The following is a 19,610-nucleotide window of genomic DNA, read 5'->3' as shown; positions in this document are numbered from 1 at the left end:
GTAATAAAAATGGCAGATAAAATATACCATATCATAAACACATGAACTTTCCATGTTTTCAAGACTAGCACTTAAACGGATTTAATTATTTGTATTAACATTACGTCTTGTGGAACAGGTACCTTAATGAAAAGACAATAGTGATATTTTGTAGGATTTCATAATTGGATAATGACCAGTTATATTCGACAGAATCATGAATAAATCAGAATGTGGGATAATATTAGAGAAAATGATTTCAATTAGTGTGGCAGTTTGCGACACTAGTTGGTTTGGAGACAAATGGCAGAAATGAGGCCGATAAAAAGTTTCAGTTTGAGTCTTTTTTTTTTAATTTCAGGAGAGAAAATTCCACGGAGGCAGTCAAAGTATCTCCCTAGCCATAGCAGAGCGACTTGGACAAGGTTAGAAACAGTATTCATTTCAAATTCAGCTCAAAGGCTTTTCGCTGGAATTTTTACATTATGTATCTATAAAGCGTTTAGAGACATCGTTAAGATGTTTAAGTGCTATTTGAAATCGGATTTATTATTGTATTATTATTATTGTTATTATTGTTATTATTATTATTATTATCATTATCATTTTTATTATCATTATTGCTGTTAATGGTAGCAGTATTACATAACAAAAAGTAATTTGAGAAGGAGGAGGAAAAGAAGAGGAGAGAAAGACGAGAGGAAAACAAGTGAACGCATACTCATCTTCCATACACATCTCTCCATTGATGCAGGGTTTATCACTTGATCATCTTTCTTGGTTCGTCATGGGTTGAAACCAGAAAATAGAGTAGAAGAAGAAATAAGAAGAAGAAGAAGAAGAAATAAAATAGAGAAGAAGAAGAATAAATAAAAGAAGTGGACCTATATCCGCCCTTGACACATCTCTCCATTAATACAGGGATTATAACTACACGTGTTGAAACCAGAAAATAAACGTGAAAATAGGTTAGAAGAAGGAATATAAGAAGCTAATCTATATTCATCCTTCATACATGGTTCTTCATTGATAGATGGTTGGATTGATCACTGGTTAAAAATGTAATATACATATGTGCATGTAAATATAGGATAAAATGAGGGTAAAAAAAGAGGATGAAGATGACTTTAAAAAGAAAAGAAGAAAATAAAAAGGATAAGAAGGATGCAGCTGCTATCGTACATACTAAGATTAGGGGTAGTATTATTCGGTCAGAGTATTATTAGGGCATCAAGGATAAGAAGATGTAGGACAATTTCATGAAGTAATTGATCAGTTTGTACGTCTGATTACGATTGTATCTGTTCTTCCCTTCATGAGCTGCTTAATGCACTGGCGTATAAATGGTAGGGGGCAGGGGGGGGGCATTTGATCCGCTAAAGTTTCACGGCCAAAAATAAAAAATAAGGGCACAGAATGAAGAAAATAAATGAAATATTTCCTAATTATCATCTTGAAATCTGTCACATTTTCATTTTAAAAAGGTCACAATCTTTTGTCCCTGCGCCATGTTAAGCCCCCTAAAATTGCGCACATTAAACCACTGTATCAGACTATTATAATTTGAGACAAATCACTTCTTGAAGGTCCCATATACATGTAGTGTTTGGAATGTATTCTATCAGGATTAACCGGGCAAAAGTATATATATGACTATAGTAAAAGCAGCAGTTCATTATCATCATTTTATTCAATACTCAAAATCAAACAAAGGAACATAGGTGTATACATAACAAACATGATATAAGCCCAGGTCATGAACTAATAAATTACATGCAGGGCAATACTGGTAAATTACTGAAAAAAATCAATCACAGTATAAACAACAGTTACAAAATCAATAATATAACAAACAAAAGATCAAGTCTTGAGCATAAAAACATGAGCATGCAGGTATGTATTTCAAAAGAGTGTTCTTGACCCGATTCCGGAGAATCGAGCATGGACCTTCTCTGAGAGCGGGGGCGCGAGCACCAAGTCCTCATCGCCAAGTTTCAGGGAATTTTTTTATTTATTACTGATGAGGTCCAATGCAATCCGACACACCGCTCCCTATGTCAAAACTCGATCATCCGGAACCAGGTCATAATACAATGTTTCTATTTGAAACAACATTACAAAGACATCATTAAGGCATATGCGGGGAAAAAATCAACAAATTTGATTATAATTCGACTGAGAATTATCTCATGTGTTGTGTCTATAATAATCTATGATTGATGACCTTTAAGTGCAGTTTGTAGTGTGAGTAAATACAAAATTAATTCAATATAATGTGTGTTATTCGACACAGAATGGCAAGATATTGCATCATAAATATGAGATGTAAGATGAAGGCATAGTCAAGAAAAGTCATTAAGTCAATGGGGCTCTTCCTTGGCTTTGTTATCACAAATTAAGACACGATAGAGAGTTTGGATAACACTCTGATGAAAACTTTGGGAGAGACTGGCCTTTTGCAAAATGACAACAATTATTTTAGCCTTGCAAAGTTGTCATTCACTTATACTCGTAAAAACTATAGTAGGGGTAGCAGCAGCTGCAGCAGTAGTAGTAGTAGTAGTAGTAGTAGTAGTAGTAGTAGTAGTAGTAGTATGGACCTACTACTACTAGTAGTAGTAGTAGTAGTAGTAGTAGTAGTAGTAGTACTAGTAGTAGTAGTACTAGTAGTAGTAGTAGTAGTAGTAGTAGTAGTAGTAGTAGTAGTAGTAGTAGTAGTAGTAGCAGCAGTAGTAGTAGCAGCAGCAGCAGCAGCAGCAGTAGTAGTAGTAGTAGTAGTAGTAGTAGTAGTAGTAGTAGTAGTAGTAGTAGTTGTAGTAGTAGTAGTAGTAGTAATGGTGGTGGTGAGGGTGGTGGTGGTGGTGGTGGTGGTAATAGTATAAATAGTGGCTGGTGATGTTGGTGTTGTATTAGATAAAAAGATTAGTGGCAACGGAGGTTGTGGTAGTGGTTGAAGTGGTGTTTATGTGCTGGGGGAAGTGGTGGTTATGGTGATAGTGGTATGGATAAACAAAACGGAATTGATATTTTAGAACTCGAAAGTCCAATTCAGTTTGAGTACACAGCAAGTTAGCCCTAACATCATTTTTTTCTTGAAATATGAAGTATTTCTTTCCAATCGATTGTGTTTTTTTTTCAGATCGAGTTTTAACGAACAGTCCAGTAAGCAGTGTGTTACAGGATGAGGAAGGTGTGACAGTTACCACGTTAGATGGAAAGTCATATAAGGTGATTAGCCAAAAATCATCGAATATGTATCTTTTATTTATCAGGAAAATACGATTCCTCAATTCTGTCCAGATATTAATATTTTCAAAACAATTCTTGAAATGTTCAATTACTAGCGTAAGACGGGGCGGGGGCATTGGCTCCCACAAATTCCTACGACCACGGGCATAATTCGAATGAGAAAAAAATAAATGAAAAGGGTTAAGTATATTGGGGTTTCCTTTTCATATGTCAAAAGCTATCAAAAACTTAGACATCAATATTGTAATGCCAAAATTTTCAAATGCTCGATACTTTTTAGAAAATGTTGCCCCACACGCCATGTTTTGGCACTGCATTTAAATGGCATAGTTGAGATACGATAGACCTGTCCAATAAAGATGGTTGTATAAAAAGGCAATGTGACCTTTCAATGATTAATTCAATGAAATGTTTCTTTGCATATGTGACAATATCATGATGATTGGTACCCGACTTGAAACGTGAGACTCAAACCTTATTCATATCACAATAATATAATGTAAATAGGAACTACACTCGAGAATGTATTTTCACCTTTCAGTTGTGTAATTGATAAGACACCATTATTATATCAGCATTGATTTTTTTTCAAGTTTGATTATTTAGGTGTGTAGTACTTAATGCATTTGAGTCGTAATATATATGTATATAAGTGGTTTCATTTTTATTCACTTCAGGCAAAATATATAATAGCAGCTCTTCCTCCTGCCATGCTAACTAAGATCAACTTCACACCTAAACTACCAGCTCTGAGAAATCAGGTGAGATTATTTGATAGTTAGTATGATCAAAAGTATAACCCTCCCCCCCCCAAAAAAAAAAAAAAAAAAAAAACAACAACAACTAACAAACATAATTTTTATTTGAAACTAAAACGTTTTGTTCAAATGAATAAACAAATGTTATACAACATGTTGATTAATAATAGATAGATTTTATAATGAGCCGCATCCACTCTGCGGAGTGCTTAGGGCACAATGAAAAAATATTAGATAGAGAAAAAAAGATTAAGGAGCCAATAAAAGCAGGGCCCTCGGAACTATTTATAAACAGGGGTGCTGGGTGAAATTTGAAAAAAAAAAGGGGGGGGCTCTTTGCTACCAAATGATGGTGAGCTTTGAAAAATAAAAAACTTGACAAAGCAAAAAAATAAAAATAAAAAAAGGTTATCATTGCAAATTGTAGGTCATGTGGGTTACATGTTTGATATTTAGCATACCTACTAGATTTCCAGGGGTGCTGCCTGTGGAGAATACCACAAACAGCACCCCTGCACGACTGCAAACAGTGAGTACCTTCTACGCCTATAAGGTACTGTATTGTTAGCTGCGCAAAGAAATACTGACAATTTGACAAACAATTGCCTAAATGTATGAATATTATTTTGTTATTCTCATTTCAGCTTGACCAACGCTACCCAATGGGGGCTGTGATCAAGACTACCATATATTATGAACGCCCATTTTGGAAAGACTCCGGTAAATATAATTTTAATGACATTTGATTGTGTGGACAATTCGTTTCCATGTATGGTATAAATGTTACATCATTTATGTGTAGGGCATTACATCTTACAGTACGAGCCGCTTCCAAACTAAAGTCGCTACACTTGGTAAATGAAACGTTCTTCTTTTAATCTTATATATTATTTGGATTATTATCATTATTATTATTAATATCATTATTATTATCATCATCAATGTAATTATTTTTGTTCTTATTATTAATTCTCATAATTATCACTCTCATTTTTTATTTTGATGAATTCATATACGTTTTATTACCATGGTTCCATCGACATTTTTTCATTTCAGGTTTCTCCGGCTCAGTTTTGGCCGATGGCATAATATCAGAAATACGATACGATGGCAAGGCAACAATTGAAAATTGGCATGCTCTAGTTGGGTTGGTATTAAAAAAAATATTTATTATATTTCTCCACCACGTTCTTCTTTATCTCTTATTGGACTCCATTTTAATTTCAATCTTGATTTCAAATGGCGATGAAATACAGAAATCAATTAAAAACATATTTACCAGAGACGAAATTAACAAACGTCTGCCCGGAATAAGTTAATTTTCTTGATGAAGCTTCCTATTTTCAAGGTGATATACAAAAACAAACAGTCATTATTATTGTTGCCACTCTCACCAATTACCGCATTGATGTTGTTGCATCCGTCATTATACTGTCAAAGTTGATAAATGATTTGAAATTGAATAAATTATACAATTTTTGAAGATGATTAACTTGTATTTAAATTCCAGATTCATGTCCGGCGATGGCGCGAAGGACCACTGTCATCTTACGAAAGAACAGAGGTAAACCATTTATCAAAAATGAATATAAAAAATACTGATAATATATTTACTCTTGTTCATAAATATATAAAACGAAATAAACAAAGTTGGTCCCTTCACTTTAAAATATTGTTGTCTTTCATCTTTTTTTTTCTCGAAGCGTTTACTTATTTTGTTATCTTAAGTTCTGTCCATCACCCCTGCTATCATTATCGTTTATCATTCTCAACACCAATATAATTTATCATTATTGTTACGCGATCAAAAAAGAAAAAATAGTTTTAGAGGAAAACTAGAGAAGGAAAAGAACATATAAAAGAATTAAACCTAATTTACACGTTTCTCCATTGATACAGGGATACTCAATGTAGTCACTGCTGGTGTAGGTGCCAGAAAATAGACATGAATATAGCTTATTGTTTTCATTATTATTATTTTCAATTTCATAATTTAGGAGAGATCTCATAGCTCAGAGGTATGCAGTATTTTTCAAAACCGATGAAGCTCTAAAGGTGAGAAATCACATTGTGTTTTTATATTGTTTTTAAAACTTAAAAAGTTTGTACTAATACAGTGTGAGAGATATTCCTACAGATAATTGACATTTGGTGATATCTATTAACATTCTATGATTTGTTTTATTGACTTGTTATACGAAAAAAAAATCGTTTGGTTGCAGAGGGGATTCCGTTTTCCTTTTCCTTATTTTTTGGTTATGAAACATTTTGTACCAAAATCAACTTTTTTAAAGAAAAAACCCTTTATCCTGGGGAGCGTTTCATCAACATTTGTCATCTAACAAGATGTCAGGCCGGACATTTTCCTCGGTTTTACCTTTGATTGAGAGGCACAAGTGCCCGGCTGTTTCCATGGTCTGTTATACAGTCACAATTTGATTACTGTTCCACTGTATGGGGAAAAACTTCTCAAACCAATTATAAGAAATTGCAAACAATACAAAATAGAGCATTGAAAACTGTATTACAGGTTGACCATCTATATCCATCGAAACTCCTTTATTCTTCGCTTAATATGGATAATCTAAAAATTCGTTGGGCCAAACACTTGGCCGTTGTCATGTTTAAATCCGTACATTGTCTTGGCCCACCATACCTTAGCGATAAATTTATTTCCCGTAAATCTGTATACAAAACACGGTCTGGAAATGACCAACTGGCCTTGAACTGCCCCAAAACTGAATATGGCATAAGACGTTTCTTATTTCAAGGCGGAAAGCTATGGAACAAATTAGTATCGTACATCCCTCCTGAAACTTCTCTCACTACATTCAAGATGAAACTTCGGACCACATTAGCTCAACACTTATTATAATTTCCCCCTTACTGCATGCTACCCCCCCCCCACCATCCCCCATGCTTTTTTTTTTTTATTTTTTATTTTATTATAAGTTGTGTTTTGTAGTCGTAAGTTGTTTTGTATAGCATTGATTTATGTTTTCTTTATATAATTATGTATTTATTTGTATATTGTATGTTTGTATTTTTAAACGTGTGTACTGGACCCCTCAGAAGAACAGCCTGTGGCTGAAGAGGGTCATCCAGCCCACGAGTGGAAAATAAATAAATAAAAATAAATAAATAAATAAATAAATGGTGACTGTCGGATAAAACAGACTTTGTCAGATAAAGCATACAAGTCTAATGAAATGCTCCCTACATTTATGAAAAACACACTCTTCATAAAAAGGGATTTATGTTGCTCACTTGCTTTGCTCGTTCATACTCATGCCCCCTTACATCTCAGATCTGTAGCTAAGAAAACAGATGCGAAATACTTTCAACAGAGACAGAATGTACATAAATTAGATTCAGACACGCCAATATCGTAAAGATGTTTGTTCACCCCAATTATCCGATTGAAAAGTTTATATTGAAAGTAGCGGTGTTTTGTTGAAAGACGGCATTTAAAGGGAATCATGTACTGTCAATTCCAATTATTAACAGGTTCATTTAAAATGGATGCCATTTTATTTGCGAAGTCGGGGACTTTAAGATTTTTTCAACAGAAATTCTATGGATAAACTTGCATACCTTGAAAACATTATTTAAATTATACAACAAATCTTCTTGAGCTGTCTACTCTCAATAAGATGTTGACGAATATGTTTCCATTTATTTAGTATTGCAGAAATCAATGAATTACATTCAAGAGAATTACAATTGATTTTGTATTTTTTTTAAAGTTGTATGTGAGAGAAAATTGTAAAATTATAAAATTATTTTCATCCATAAAATATTTAATATTGGTGATCCCATTTTTAAGCCAAAGTTGTTTATATAACTTTCTTATCTATTTTGATCAATGAGTTATTCCATAACGCTTGATTCTTTATATCTGAATCAGATAAATTAGGAGAGAATGTTAAACGACTCCAAGCAATTGTTCTCGAATGAATAGATTTTTGTTGTCGAAATTTCCCGTACGACACGTATGGAATCGCCCATTGAGCTAACCCTATTCAATTGAATTTTATTTATTTTATTTCATTTCCAACAGAACAAAGTAAAGTGGTCGATAATAATTCAAATGACATTTGAAAATGAAACTCTTGCAAACACTATGAATTTTCTTGTGTGGTCGATGAACAAAACATCGCCCTACTATCACGTGATGCATTAGAAAATTGTATATATCAAGGAAACTGAAAAAGTTCATTTTACCATTTAAGGATTTAGTGACAATATATATGGGTTATATACGACCAATTTTTGCAATATTATGCCCCAATGTTCAATAGCAATCTTACATCAAACATAATAATATTATTGAAAGAATACAACGGAGAGTATGTAAAATTACCTTAGAACATTATAACATCACATACACAAATGCATGTCAGGTTTGTAATTTACCAACACTTGAGGAGAGAAGATAGGCGCTTTGTAAAAAAAAAGTTTTGCAAAATCACTTTCAAATCATTCTCTGTGTAAAACATGATTAACTAGGGGGAAAACATAGAAACACCTATTATCTCTTGCTGTTAAAACAACTATCAACAATGTCAAACAAGAACAACAAGATTTAAAAACGGTCCATTGCCTTTTTTGGATGACACACCCAACAATAGATGAGTGTAGAATATGAAAGAGAATGGACGATTTAACCCTACCCCCCCCCCTCCTCCTTACAGTCTTTTTGTCACTAAAGTTTAGCACAAAGTGCCAGTCTCCTCTCCTTTAAGTCAGCCATTTTCAAAAGTACCATTAACATGATTAATAGGCTTTCACCAAAAATTGCATTAGCTTTTTTCTGTTTCAAATAAGTTCAATTACGTGTGTGTATATATATGTGTATATATATATATATATATATATATATAATCTGTTTTACTCCTATTCTTCGGAGATTTGTTTATGTAATTGTGTATCATATGTTATGTATTGACTTTTAATAAATACATAAATAAAAAAAATGCATTAGCTTTTGAATGTAAAGCCTTTTTAATGCACTTACTTTGTCTTTTTTACTATGTAATTTATTGTGTCAATATAAACTTGTAAACATGAATTTTCCAGCTCCAGTCGTTTGTTCATGTGCGACAGTTATAAACATATTTTCAGAGGGGGTATCGTGGGCTAGTGGGTTCGAATCCCAACCATGGCGTGTTTGCCTTCAGCAAGAAATTTACCCACATTGTGCTACACTCAACCCAGGTGAGGAGAATGGGTATCTGGCAGGATTAATTCCTTGAATGCACCAAGCACATTTAGCAGCTGGAGCTAAAGCCGGGGAAATATATAGTGCTCCATTGATTAGGCAACTAGATGATCGGCGCCTCAAAATGCTATAATTATTATCATCATCAATAAAGAGCATTTTTTAATTGAAATCGATTGAAACTTTTTTACCTATCTATCAATGGCGAATCTAAATTATAACTATTGTTATATTACTGCATGTCCACTTACATCAAGTTTTTGTTGCTGTAGCCTGTTTACTATGTTGAGAAGAACTGGATGGAAGAACCTTTTATAGGAGGGGGTTATGTCGGCTACACACCACCTGGAGTTATCACCAAATACTGCAGGTAAAAATATTTCTTTGATGTTTCACAACGACAATAATTAAGTTTAATGTCATTGTTAGCAGAAAGCTATTTGTTTCTTCTCACAATCAGTCACTCACAGGAGGCTGTACAATATTTTGATTTACCTTGATTTGATTGTTTTCTTTTGCATTCATGCCATATCGTATAATAAGGCCCTACATTTTTCCTAACATAAGACACAATATGTGGGGATTACTTTTTTTACATGAATCCTAGATAAAGTGTGCTAAGAATGCCATTCTAAGCCAAAATGATTTACTGCCAATCATGATAACATAACAAATTTACAGGAAAAGGATTGTCACCGCAAAGCGGATTCCCTTTTTTTTTAAATGTCAACCATTATTTCAAGTAGATCCGACGCTGAAACTTCTTATTAGGGAATTATTCCTACGCGCATGAATAATTTGGAGAGCGCAGCATTAAAAATACAATATTCCGCACAATAGGCGGCGTATCGAAATCACAGGGCAGCTCCACGGGCAGCAGTACCAGAGACGGCTACCGTCTCTTATATTTTTTTTCAAGTATTAAAATATTCAAGTATTAAAACAAAGAGGTTGAAGAAAAAACGGGATTGGAAAAGGGAAGAAGGAAGATAGAGAGAACATTTAAAGAAAAGAGTTTGGGTTGATACAATACCCCTGTTATTAAGTTCAGAGTGAAATAACGTCATCCGTCGTTGACTTTCCACCATTTTTTTCGAAATATCTTGGCGCCGTCTCTGAGTCTATGTCACACCAATAAAACAAATGCAAGACCAAACAAAGTCAGTGCATTCTTTTGAATGGCATACGATTGGTCGTTTTAGAATCAGTTACGTTAGTGTGACAGCGACATGTTTTTTTCAAAATAATTTTTATTTTCCTTTACAACTAATCAACAAATGAAATATTTATCTTCTTTTTATTGACAACAGAGTTATTCGAGAGCCAATTGGTCGTATTTTCTTTGCTGGCACCGAGACAGCTACTAAGTGGTCTGGATACATGGACGGGGCTGTCCAGGCAGGAGAGAGGGCTGCAAGAGAGGTAGCTTATATAAAAACGAGCGACATATTAATTTGTCCTTCATAAATTTTCATTATACCTCAATCTTTTATTTCGAAGTTATTGTAACTCATTGATTCATTCAATTTCAAGCTTACGGTTCCAGTGAATTCTCACAGTCTATGTATTTTGTTTTTGCTAAGATCGTGAAAATAGGAGTATTCCATTATAAAGTAATGGGCAATTTCAGCGTCATAGTCTCACCAACAAAGCTGACTTCAAACTGATCAATGGTATGCCATTCACCATAGGTCTGTCAGCTTTGATCGATCTAGGGGTCATTTTGATAAATGTGACTTACTGACATTCGATCCATTTATCTTTTACTCTCTCTCTCTCTCTTCCACTCCCCTCTCTCCTCCTCTATCACTAGATACTGTATGCAATGGGTAAGATCAATAAGGATGAAATATGGCAGGAGGAACCAGAGGCTCAGGTGAGGCTAAAATTCATTCCATCACTTAAATACCAAAGAAAGTTAGTTACAAAGGGAATCTTAACCAAACGTTGTTTTGTATGGTTTAAAAAGAATACTGCCATTGTAATTATCTATGTTATTCTATACAAAATTTACAATCCGAGTAAGTATACTTAAAGGGTTCCCTTGTAATTTGTCATTTAGAATGTACCAATGGCAGTAATATTATTATTATCATTATTAGTACTAGTAGTAGTAGTAGTAGTAGTAGTAGTAGTAGTAGTAGTAGTAGTAGTAGTAGTAGTAGTAGTAGTAGTAGTAGTAGTAGTAGTAGTAGTATTAGTAGTAGTAGTAGTAGTAGAAGTACTCGTAGTAGTGGCTGTTAGTAGTGGCTAGTAGTAACAATTTTCTAGTAGTATAATTCAGTGTGATAAAATTCTGAAAACTGAAAAATAAATGTAGAGTCAATGTTATCATAAACACCTTACTCAAGTTTTAATCGCTCCAGAGAAGCATTTTTCACGATTCAAATTTTGAAAATTTTGTCATCCTGTCACTGTTAGCTCCCAATCAGGTCATATAAAATTTGAAATTTCGCAGTGGCTCTTGATTCAGATAAACAAATGATGTGTTCAATAGGATAACAGGGCATGTGCTATCATATTGGGTTAAATTTGTGAGCGCTATTACATTTGTGGGTGTAACAGGTCCCCCTAAATTCCGGAAAGGTCTGGTCCAAATTACCCGACGCTTAGTGAAAATTTCAGTCAAAAATACAATTGTTTGGGTCCAATACACTCGATTATTTGTGAATATAACACAGATAAGTTACAAATCCAGTGTTCAAGTCAATATAAGTTTTCATTATTTTTTTTAGCAAGATACGCATCCTGCATGTTCATAATTCTACAAAAAAAAGTGCTGAATATTAAAAGTCTTCAGCTCACACGCTTGTACCGATTGTTTGTTTACTTCCGTGGGTACAAAAAGTACTTGTAACCTCTAGATATCATTTCAGGATATTAAGAAAAATCAGCTTGCACTTCGCGCTGGCATGTATTTGGTGCGGTATCTTTACCAGCAACTGAAAACGGTCATTAACAGTTCCCTTTTAAGTTGATAGATCTATATTTAAAATTTTAGCTCGCGCACCATGCTAGATTTAGTGAAACAGGCAAACAAATTCGTGTCCGCCTTTGCCCCCCCCTCATGTTCCGATGCCCCCCCCCATTTGCCACCTAGATTGAAAATCCTGGTGCCGCCACGGATGATAATCCGTAGTTCCAGTTTAAAGAATTGCTTTTTTGTGACCGCAGTACTTTTCATATTTTACATTAAATTTGTGTTACAGTCAATGTTGTGGTGGAGGAAGTACAAGTATACCATCATCGTTGTGTTATTATTGTTTTTGATATCTTATCTGTTTTCAGGACATGCCGGCTCGTCCATTTGAGGAACCTTTGGTAAAGAAGCATCTTCCTTCATTGAGTGGGTTTCTGAAATACGTTGGGGGATCTTTTCTCATCACTGCCATAGGAGGGGCTTTATGGATAAAGAGGGATGCATTACAAACATCCGTTAATTTAGGGGCACAGCAGTTTTTGAAACTGTTACAATAGCCCCCCCCCCCCATTCTCCGTCTTCAACCTTTAAAGCACTACTCCGCTTTATGAATAATATATATTATATCTTCAGGAATAGAGTTGTCAGATTTCCACTTTTTATACGTTCAATTTGAAATTACCCAAGGTGTTTGAAACAGATTTAGATAAATACGAAAACAGATTATTAGACATTTTCCATTCTTCAGTGCGTCTACTGTGCTGAGCATAAAAGTAAACTAAGTGCATTTTTGGACAATATTTTCAAAAACATGGTGTTCAGTGATGGGTGGTCCTATTAATGACAATAAAAATGATTTTATTTCTTTGACGGCCCCTCCTGGGGGCATAGAAGAAATATAACAAGTTATAACAATGACAATAATAGGCATAAGAAACATGTAAAGGTAACAAAAAAGAAAAAAGAAAAAACATGATTATCAAGGTACGTTTTGAATGCAAATGAGATGTATTTTAAGGAGCTATGATTTTTTGTCGCCAATTATTTTTATATTCTATCAGGAAAATTGTTGACGTTGCAAAGTGTGCACAAATTCAATATAATGCAAGTTTAGTGTGTTTGATGGAAGAAATCAAATCATGTTTGATTGAAAATACTTAAAAGATAGATAAGACGTGCACTATGATAATATTGTAATTTTGTAGACAGTTTGACAAACTTTTTTCTCAAAACAATGCACGCACGGTGAATATATCATTCGAAAAAATATATATTTGGGAACTTGCCGATCTTTCAATGATATGTAAAAGCAAACTTAAGGTACAAGTAATTTTTAAAATGATGATTATAGTTATTGTATAGAGTGGGTCTAGGTAGAATTAGATAACAAATCGCTTAACTTCGAATTATAAAACAATATGCTACCCATGTTAGGTTTATATCATTTCTTAAAAAAACATGTAGGGAAAACCACAAATTGCTGATATTTAATTATCGGCTAATAGCTTAGTTATTCCTACTACTCGCCATCTGGGAGGGAGGGGGTGGGAGACTCGGCTAATAGATTAGTTATCTCTAATACTCGCCATCGGGGGGGGGGGACCCAGCTACTAGGTTAGTTATCTCTACTACTCGCGATCGGGGGGGGGGGACTCGGCTAATAGGTTAGTTATCTCTACTACTCGCCGGGGGGGGGGGGCTCTCCGATTTGGAAAGGGTAGGGGTGTGCGGCCCTAAATTTTGAAAGAATAAAATCCTACCCATAAAAACTGTGGCGATTAATTGGGTTCGGTGTAAAAATGGCAGAGGTATTAATGGCAGAGGTAAACATGGCAGAGATAAACATGGCAGACGTGGCAGAGGTAATAATGGCAGAGGTACAAATAGCAGGGGTAGTAATGGCAGAGATAAAATTAGCAGGGGTAATAGATAATAGCAGAGGTAAAAATGGCAAGAGATAATAATGGCAGAGGTAAAAATAGAAGAGGTAAACATGGCAGAGGTAATAATGGCAGAGGTAAAAATGGCAAGGGTAATAATGGCAGAGGTAAAAATTGCAGAGGTAATAATGGCAGAGGTAAAAATGGCACGGGTAATATTGGCATAGGTAAAAATGGCAGAGGTGTTAATGCCAGATGTAAAAATGACAGATTAATAAAAAATGACAGAGGCACATATGGCCATGCCCAGTCTTAAACCTCCATGCAATAAATTGTCAAAAAGCCCCCGCATGTACATAGATTTACTAAGAAGTGCATGTCACGGTTATGCATTTCATCATATTATTATGTCTTCATCGGTCTAACAATGTTATTAATGAATTCGCTGGAGGTGTACCGTGAGGGCTTCTGAAAAAGAAATCAAAGGCCAGATATTTTTTCATTCAATTTATCAGAAGCAAAATGAAACTGCACTGTTCTCAGTCGTCTTTTTCTAACATTCCTTTTTGTCTCATTGGTTATTTTGATCTAAAGCTTTGCCAGGTTTACCGATAACAAAGGAGAAAGAGACATGAGAGAGGTGGAGAGAAAGAGAGAGTTTGGGGCAGGGAAAAACATTGAGAGTATAGAGGTGGAAAGCTTATCCGTTGAAATTGTCATGAACGACTGTGGTTGAATATTTTGTCCTTATTTGTATGTCATCTGTACTATTCTTTTTAAATATTTGAATGACAATAAGCATGCATTCCCAGGTTCGTCACTGCATTTGTAACTTATGAAAATCAACAATAATCTTGTTTTGCCCGGTAAGCCAATTTGGGATCGATTATGAGTCTGGTTCAGATAGTTTAAATAAAAGAAGACCCTGGACCTTTACTGCATCGAATATGATATTGAATATAAAGGCCTTGATGATCATAATAGTCCAGGATAGGCCCCATAGACAAGGGGTCGAACCTTGTTTTTTTAGATATACAATGTTTTTTGATGGTTTCTTGTCAATTCGAGGGTGCTGATTCCGAATCTGAATGATGCCACTCTTGTAACCTTGAGCATTTTCCGCAAATTGGCAAAATCCAATGTGGCCGCCAAAATATGCAAATTACCCATGAAAATCATAAAATTGCTAACACATTAGCTATAAAATGCATGTAGTTGTTGTGCAGAAGTGAAATACCAATTGGAAAAGCGATATTTGACAAAATATTTATTTTATTGATATTCAAAATGGCCGCCATAACCCCTGTATACTTTATTATGTAGAATATGAATGGGGAAAATATTTTTTCAAACAAGAACACTATTATTGCATGTGATTGTGACCTGCGAGTGGACTACTGTCTGAAAACATGACTATTAACAAAACTATGTCATTTGTATACTATCTAATGTGATAAATGCTGTATTATGATATTCAAAATGGCTGTCATTATAGACCCCTTATACTGTGTACAATATATAAAAGGGGACAAATAATTTTCACAACCTTTGAATTTGTTTGACTTTAAAATGCCAATAACTGCGAAATATTGGTGTAACACTGTCTGACAACAAGGATTTCTAACGAAACATATCATTTCCCTTGCAATTTCGGTAATTATGCTGCATGTTGACATTCAAAATGGCTGCCATAGGCCCTATCTGTATTATGAACAAAGCGAATGAAGAAACTAATTTTCACAAGAGTAAAAACAATAAAATGAATGTAATTGTAATCTATACGAGTGAAATATTGTCTAAACACATGATTTCTGGCGAAACATATCATTTAATTTTTCATGCATGAGATAAATGCTGTATTGTAAAATTCAAAATGGCCCCTATGGGCCCTTACAGTATTATCTACAATGTAAATGGGGACAAATACTTTTGAAAGAATTAGGATTTGCCTGACTATGAAATCCATATAATCCCAGGACCAAAATCCAATTGAAACCAGTTGGATTTCCAACTGGTTTCAATTGGTTTCAATTGGTTTCAACTGGTTTCAATTGGTTTTAACTGGAATAAAACAATTTCCAGTTGAAACCAATTGAAACCAGTTGGGCAACTGGAAATCCTAACTGGAACCAGTTGGGCAACTGGAAATCCTAACTGGAACCAGTTGGGTATCTGGAAATGACTTCTAACTGGAAATGATTTCTAACTGGAACCAGTTGGGTAACTGGAAATCCTAACTGGAACCAGTTGGGTAACTGGAAATGACTTCTAACTGGAAATGATTTCTAAACTGGAACCAGTTGGGTAACTGGAAATCCTAACTGGAACCAGTTGGGTAACTGGAAATGACTTCCAACTGGAAATGATTTCTAACTGGAACCAGTTGGGTAACTGGAAATCCTAACTGGAACCAATTGGGTAACTGGAGATGACTTCTAACTGGAAAGGTGATTAACTGGAAATTAATTCTAATTGGAACCTGTTGGGTAACTGGAAATCCTAACTGGAACCAGTTGGGTAATTGGAAATCCTAACTGGAACCAGTTGGGTAACTGGAAATGACTTCTAACTGGAAATGATTTCTAACTGGAACCAGTTGGGTAACTGGAAATCCTAACTGGAACCAGTTGGGTAACTGGAAATGACTTCCAACTGGAAATGATTTATAACTGGAACCAGTTGGGTAACTGGAAATCCTAACTGGAACCAATTGGGTAACTGTAGATGACTTCTATCTGGAAAGGTGATTAACTGGAAATTATTTCTAACTGGATCCAGTTGGGTAACTGGAAATGACTTCCAATTGGTTTCCAATTGGAAATTTTCCAGTTACCCAACTGGTTCCAATTGAAACCAGTTAATTTGCATATTATCTATAGTGTGCACAGATTAATGTTTTATGTGATTCATCATCATTTAAAATGTATCTATTTAATTCTTTTCTAATTCAAGTACCATACTTGTTTCAGATAAGTGTTTAGAATGCTTAGCAGTGAAAACCATGTTCATAAATGTTATAGATTATAATTAAAACAGATTATAAGATAATTAGTACACCACTAACTGTTACCAAATTACATCAAATACAAATATATATATTTGAAGATCTCTCATACAAATATATATACATGAAGAAAGTCTATTTTATTAATGCCCTTTACATTGGTATTAATAAACACATAGCACTGCTTCTTTGTTGGCATGAGCAATAGAGTTTGTGCAAATTCTAATTAATTTGTAACTAATTAAGTCATTCCAACTGGAATTTCCAATTGGATCCAGTTGAAAACCAATTAGTTTCAACTGGTTCCAGTTGAAACCAGTTGCTTCCAATTGGTTTCAACTGGAACCAATTGAAACCAGTTGCCTCCAATTGGATTCAACTGGTTTTAATAGGGAAATTGGAACAACTGGAACCAATTGAAACCAGTTGCCAACTGGTTGCTTAATTGGATTCAACTGGAACCAATTGAAACCAATTGCCAACTGGTTCCAGTTGCCCAATTGGTTTTAACTGGAACCAGTTGGCAACTGGTTTCAATTGGCTGCAGTTGTTCAAATTTCCCTATTGAAACCAGTTGGCCAACTGGTTTCAATTGGTTTTGCTCTAATTGGTTTCAACTGGATTTTGATCCTGGGATTCTGTTGTATAAGGAAAATATTGTTTGAAAACGTGATTTTTGTCTCACCTGCATAGCAGAGTGAGACTATAGGCGCCGCTTTTCCGACGGCGACGGCGGCGGCGGCGGCGGCGGCGGCGGCGGCGGCGGCGGCGGCGACGGCGGCGTCAACACCAAATCTTAACCTGAGGTTAAGTTTTTGAAATGACAGCATAACTTAGAAAGTATATGGACCTAGTTCATGAAACTTGGCCATAAGGTTAATCAAGTATTACTGAACATCCTGCCTGAGTTTCATGTCACATGACCAAGGTCAAAGGTCATTTAGGGTCAATGAACTTAGACCATGTTGGGGGAATCAACATCAAAATCTTAACCTAAGGTTAAGTTTTTGAAATGTCATCATAACTTAGAAAATATATGGACCTAGTTCATGAAACTTATACATAAGGTTAATCAAGTATCACTGAACATCCTGCATGAGTTTCACATCACATGACCAAGGTCAAAGGTCATTTAGGGTCAATGAACTTTGGCCGAATTGGGGGTATCTGTTGAATTACCATCATAACTTTGAAAATTTATGGATCTGATTCATGAAACTTGGACATAATAGTAATCAAGTATTACTGAACATCCTGTGCAAGTTTCAGGTCACATGATCAAGGTCAAAGGTCATTTAGGGTCAATGAACTTTGGCCAAATTGGGGTATTTGTTGAATTACAGCCATAAATTTGAAAGTGTGTTGGTCTAGTTCATAAAACTTGGACATAATAGTAATCAAGTATCACTGAACATCCTGTGCGAGTTTCAGGTCACATGATCAAGGTCAAAGGTCATGTAAGGTCAAAGAACTTTGGCCACGTTGGGGGTATTTGTTGAATTGCCATCATATCTCTATAAGTGTATTGGTCTAGTTCATAAAACGTGGAAATAAGAGTAACCAAGTATCACTGAACATCTTGTGCGAGTTATAGTAGTTTTCAAAATCAGCACTGCTGCTATATTGAATCGCGTGATGCAGGTGAGACGGCCAGAGGCATTCCACTTGTTTTAATGAAATATAACATTTCCTCTCCCATAGGTGATAAATACTGTATTTTGACTTTCAAAACGCCCGCACAAGCCCCTACAAATTCTGTAACATGCGTATAGGGAAACTAATCATCACCAGAATGAGATCCAAAAACGCACGTAACTATGTGATGTATAGGTAAAATTTGGTCTTGAACATGATTTCTGACTAAATACATCACATAATGGTTGAGAAGGTAATAAAGGCCTTACTTTGAAATTCAAAATTGCTGCCATAGCCCAAAGTAGTATGTACATTGTAACTGGGGACAGATAATTTTGACAAATTTTTTACTATGAAAATGGCTTAATTTTGATGTAAGTGTTAAGTATTGTCTAAACCCAATGATTTCTAACGAAATATATCATAGCTTGTGTCATAAAGGTGATGAATGCAGCCTTTTAAAAATGAAAAATGGCCGCCATAGTCCCTTATCTTAATATGTAAAATTTGAATGGGGAAAGATAATTTCCACAAAGAAACATATTGCAGCCATTTTGAAATTTAAATATAGCATTTATCACCTAAATAACATAAGAAATTATCTATTTGGTTACAAAATCATATTGTCAGACGATATTTCACTCATACATGCAACACCATTTAGTCAAGCAAAGCCAAATTCTGTTAAAATTATATGTTCCCATTCACAAAGTACATAATAGGCCTACTGTTATGGCCTGTAGCGGTCATTTTGACTTTCAAAATACATTATTTATCACCTACCTGGCAGAATGAATGATATATCTTGTTAGGAATTATGTTTTCAGACAATATTTTACTCTTAAATCACAATTATATGCATGTTATGGTGCTGACTCATGTGAAAATTGGTTTCCCAGATCGATTGTACATAATACAGTCAATGTCTTTTGGCGGCCATTTTGAAAGTCAAAATACAATATTT

General features: G+C 34.8%; 1 protein-coding gene across 1 annotated transcript in view; it reads left to right on the top strand.

Moving 5' to 3' along the window:
- The window catches only part of LOC129253718 (amine oxidase [flavin-containing] B-like), a 34,268-nt gene extending 19,706 nt beyond the window's left edge, over positions 1-14,562 (top strand). The window contains exons 7-17 of the mRNA XM_064095533.1: positions 341-404; positions 3,119-3,207; positions 3,906-3,989; positions 4,631-4,706; positions 5,043-5,133; positions 5,497-5,550; positions 5,984-6,041; positions 9,480-9,577; positions 10,518-10,629; positions 11,021-11,083; positions 12,496-14,562. Coding sequence (XP_063951603.1) covers positions 341-404; positions 3,119-3,207; positions 3,906-3,989; positions 4,631-4,706; positions 5,043-5,133; positions 5,497-5,550; positions 5,984-6,041; positions 9,480-9,577; positions 10,518-10,629; positions 11,021-11,083; positions 12,496-12,684 — 978 coding nt within the window. The 3' untranslated portion in view covers positions 12,685-14,562. The remainder of the gene's footprint in view (positions 1-340; positions 405-3,118; positions 3,208-3,905; positions 3,990-4,630; positions 4,707-5,042; positions 5,134-5,496; positions 5,551-5,983; positions 6,042-9,479; positions 9,578-10,517; positions 10,630-11,020; positions 11,084-12,495) is intronic.
- Positions 14,563-19,610: the final 5,048 nt, after the last annotated feature.

The sequence above is a fragment of the Lytechinus pictus genome, chromosome 2 (assembly GCF_037042905.1).
Source record: "Lytechinus pictus isolate F3 Inbred chromosome 2, Lp3.0, whole genome shotgun sequence".
Classification (NCBI taxonomy): domain Eukaryota; kingdom Metazoa; phylum Echinodermata; class Echinoidea; order Temnopleuroida; family Toxopneustidae; genus Lytechinus; species Lytechinus pictus.
This window is presented reverse-complemented; position numbering and strand designations above follow the sequence as displayed.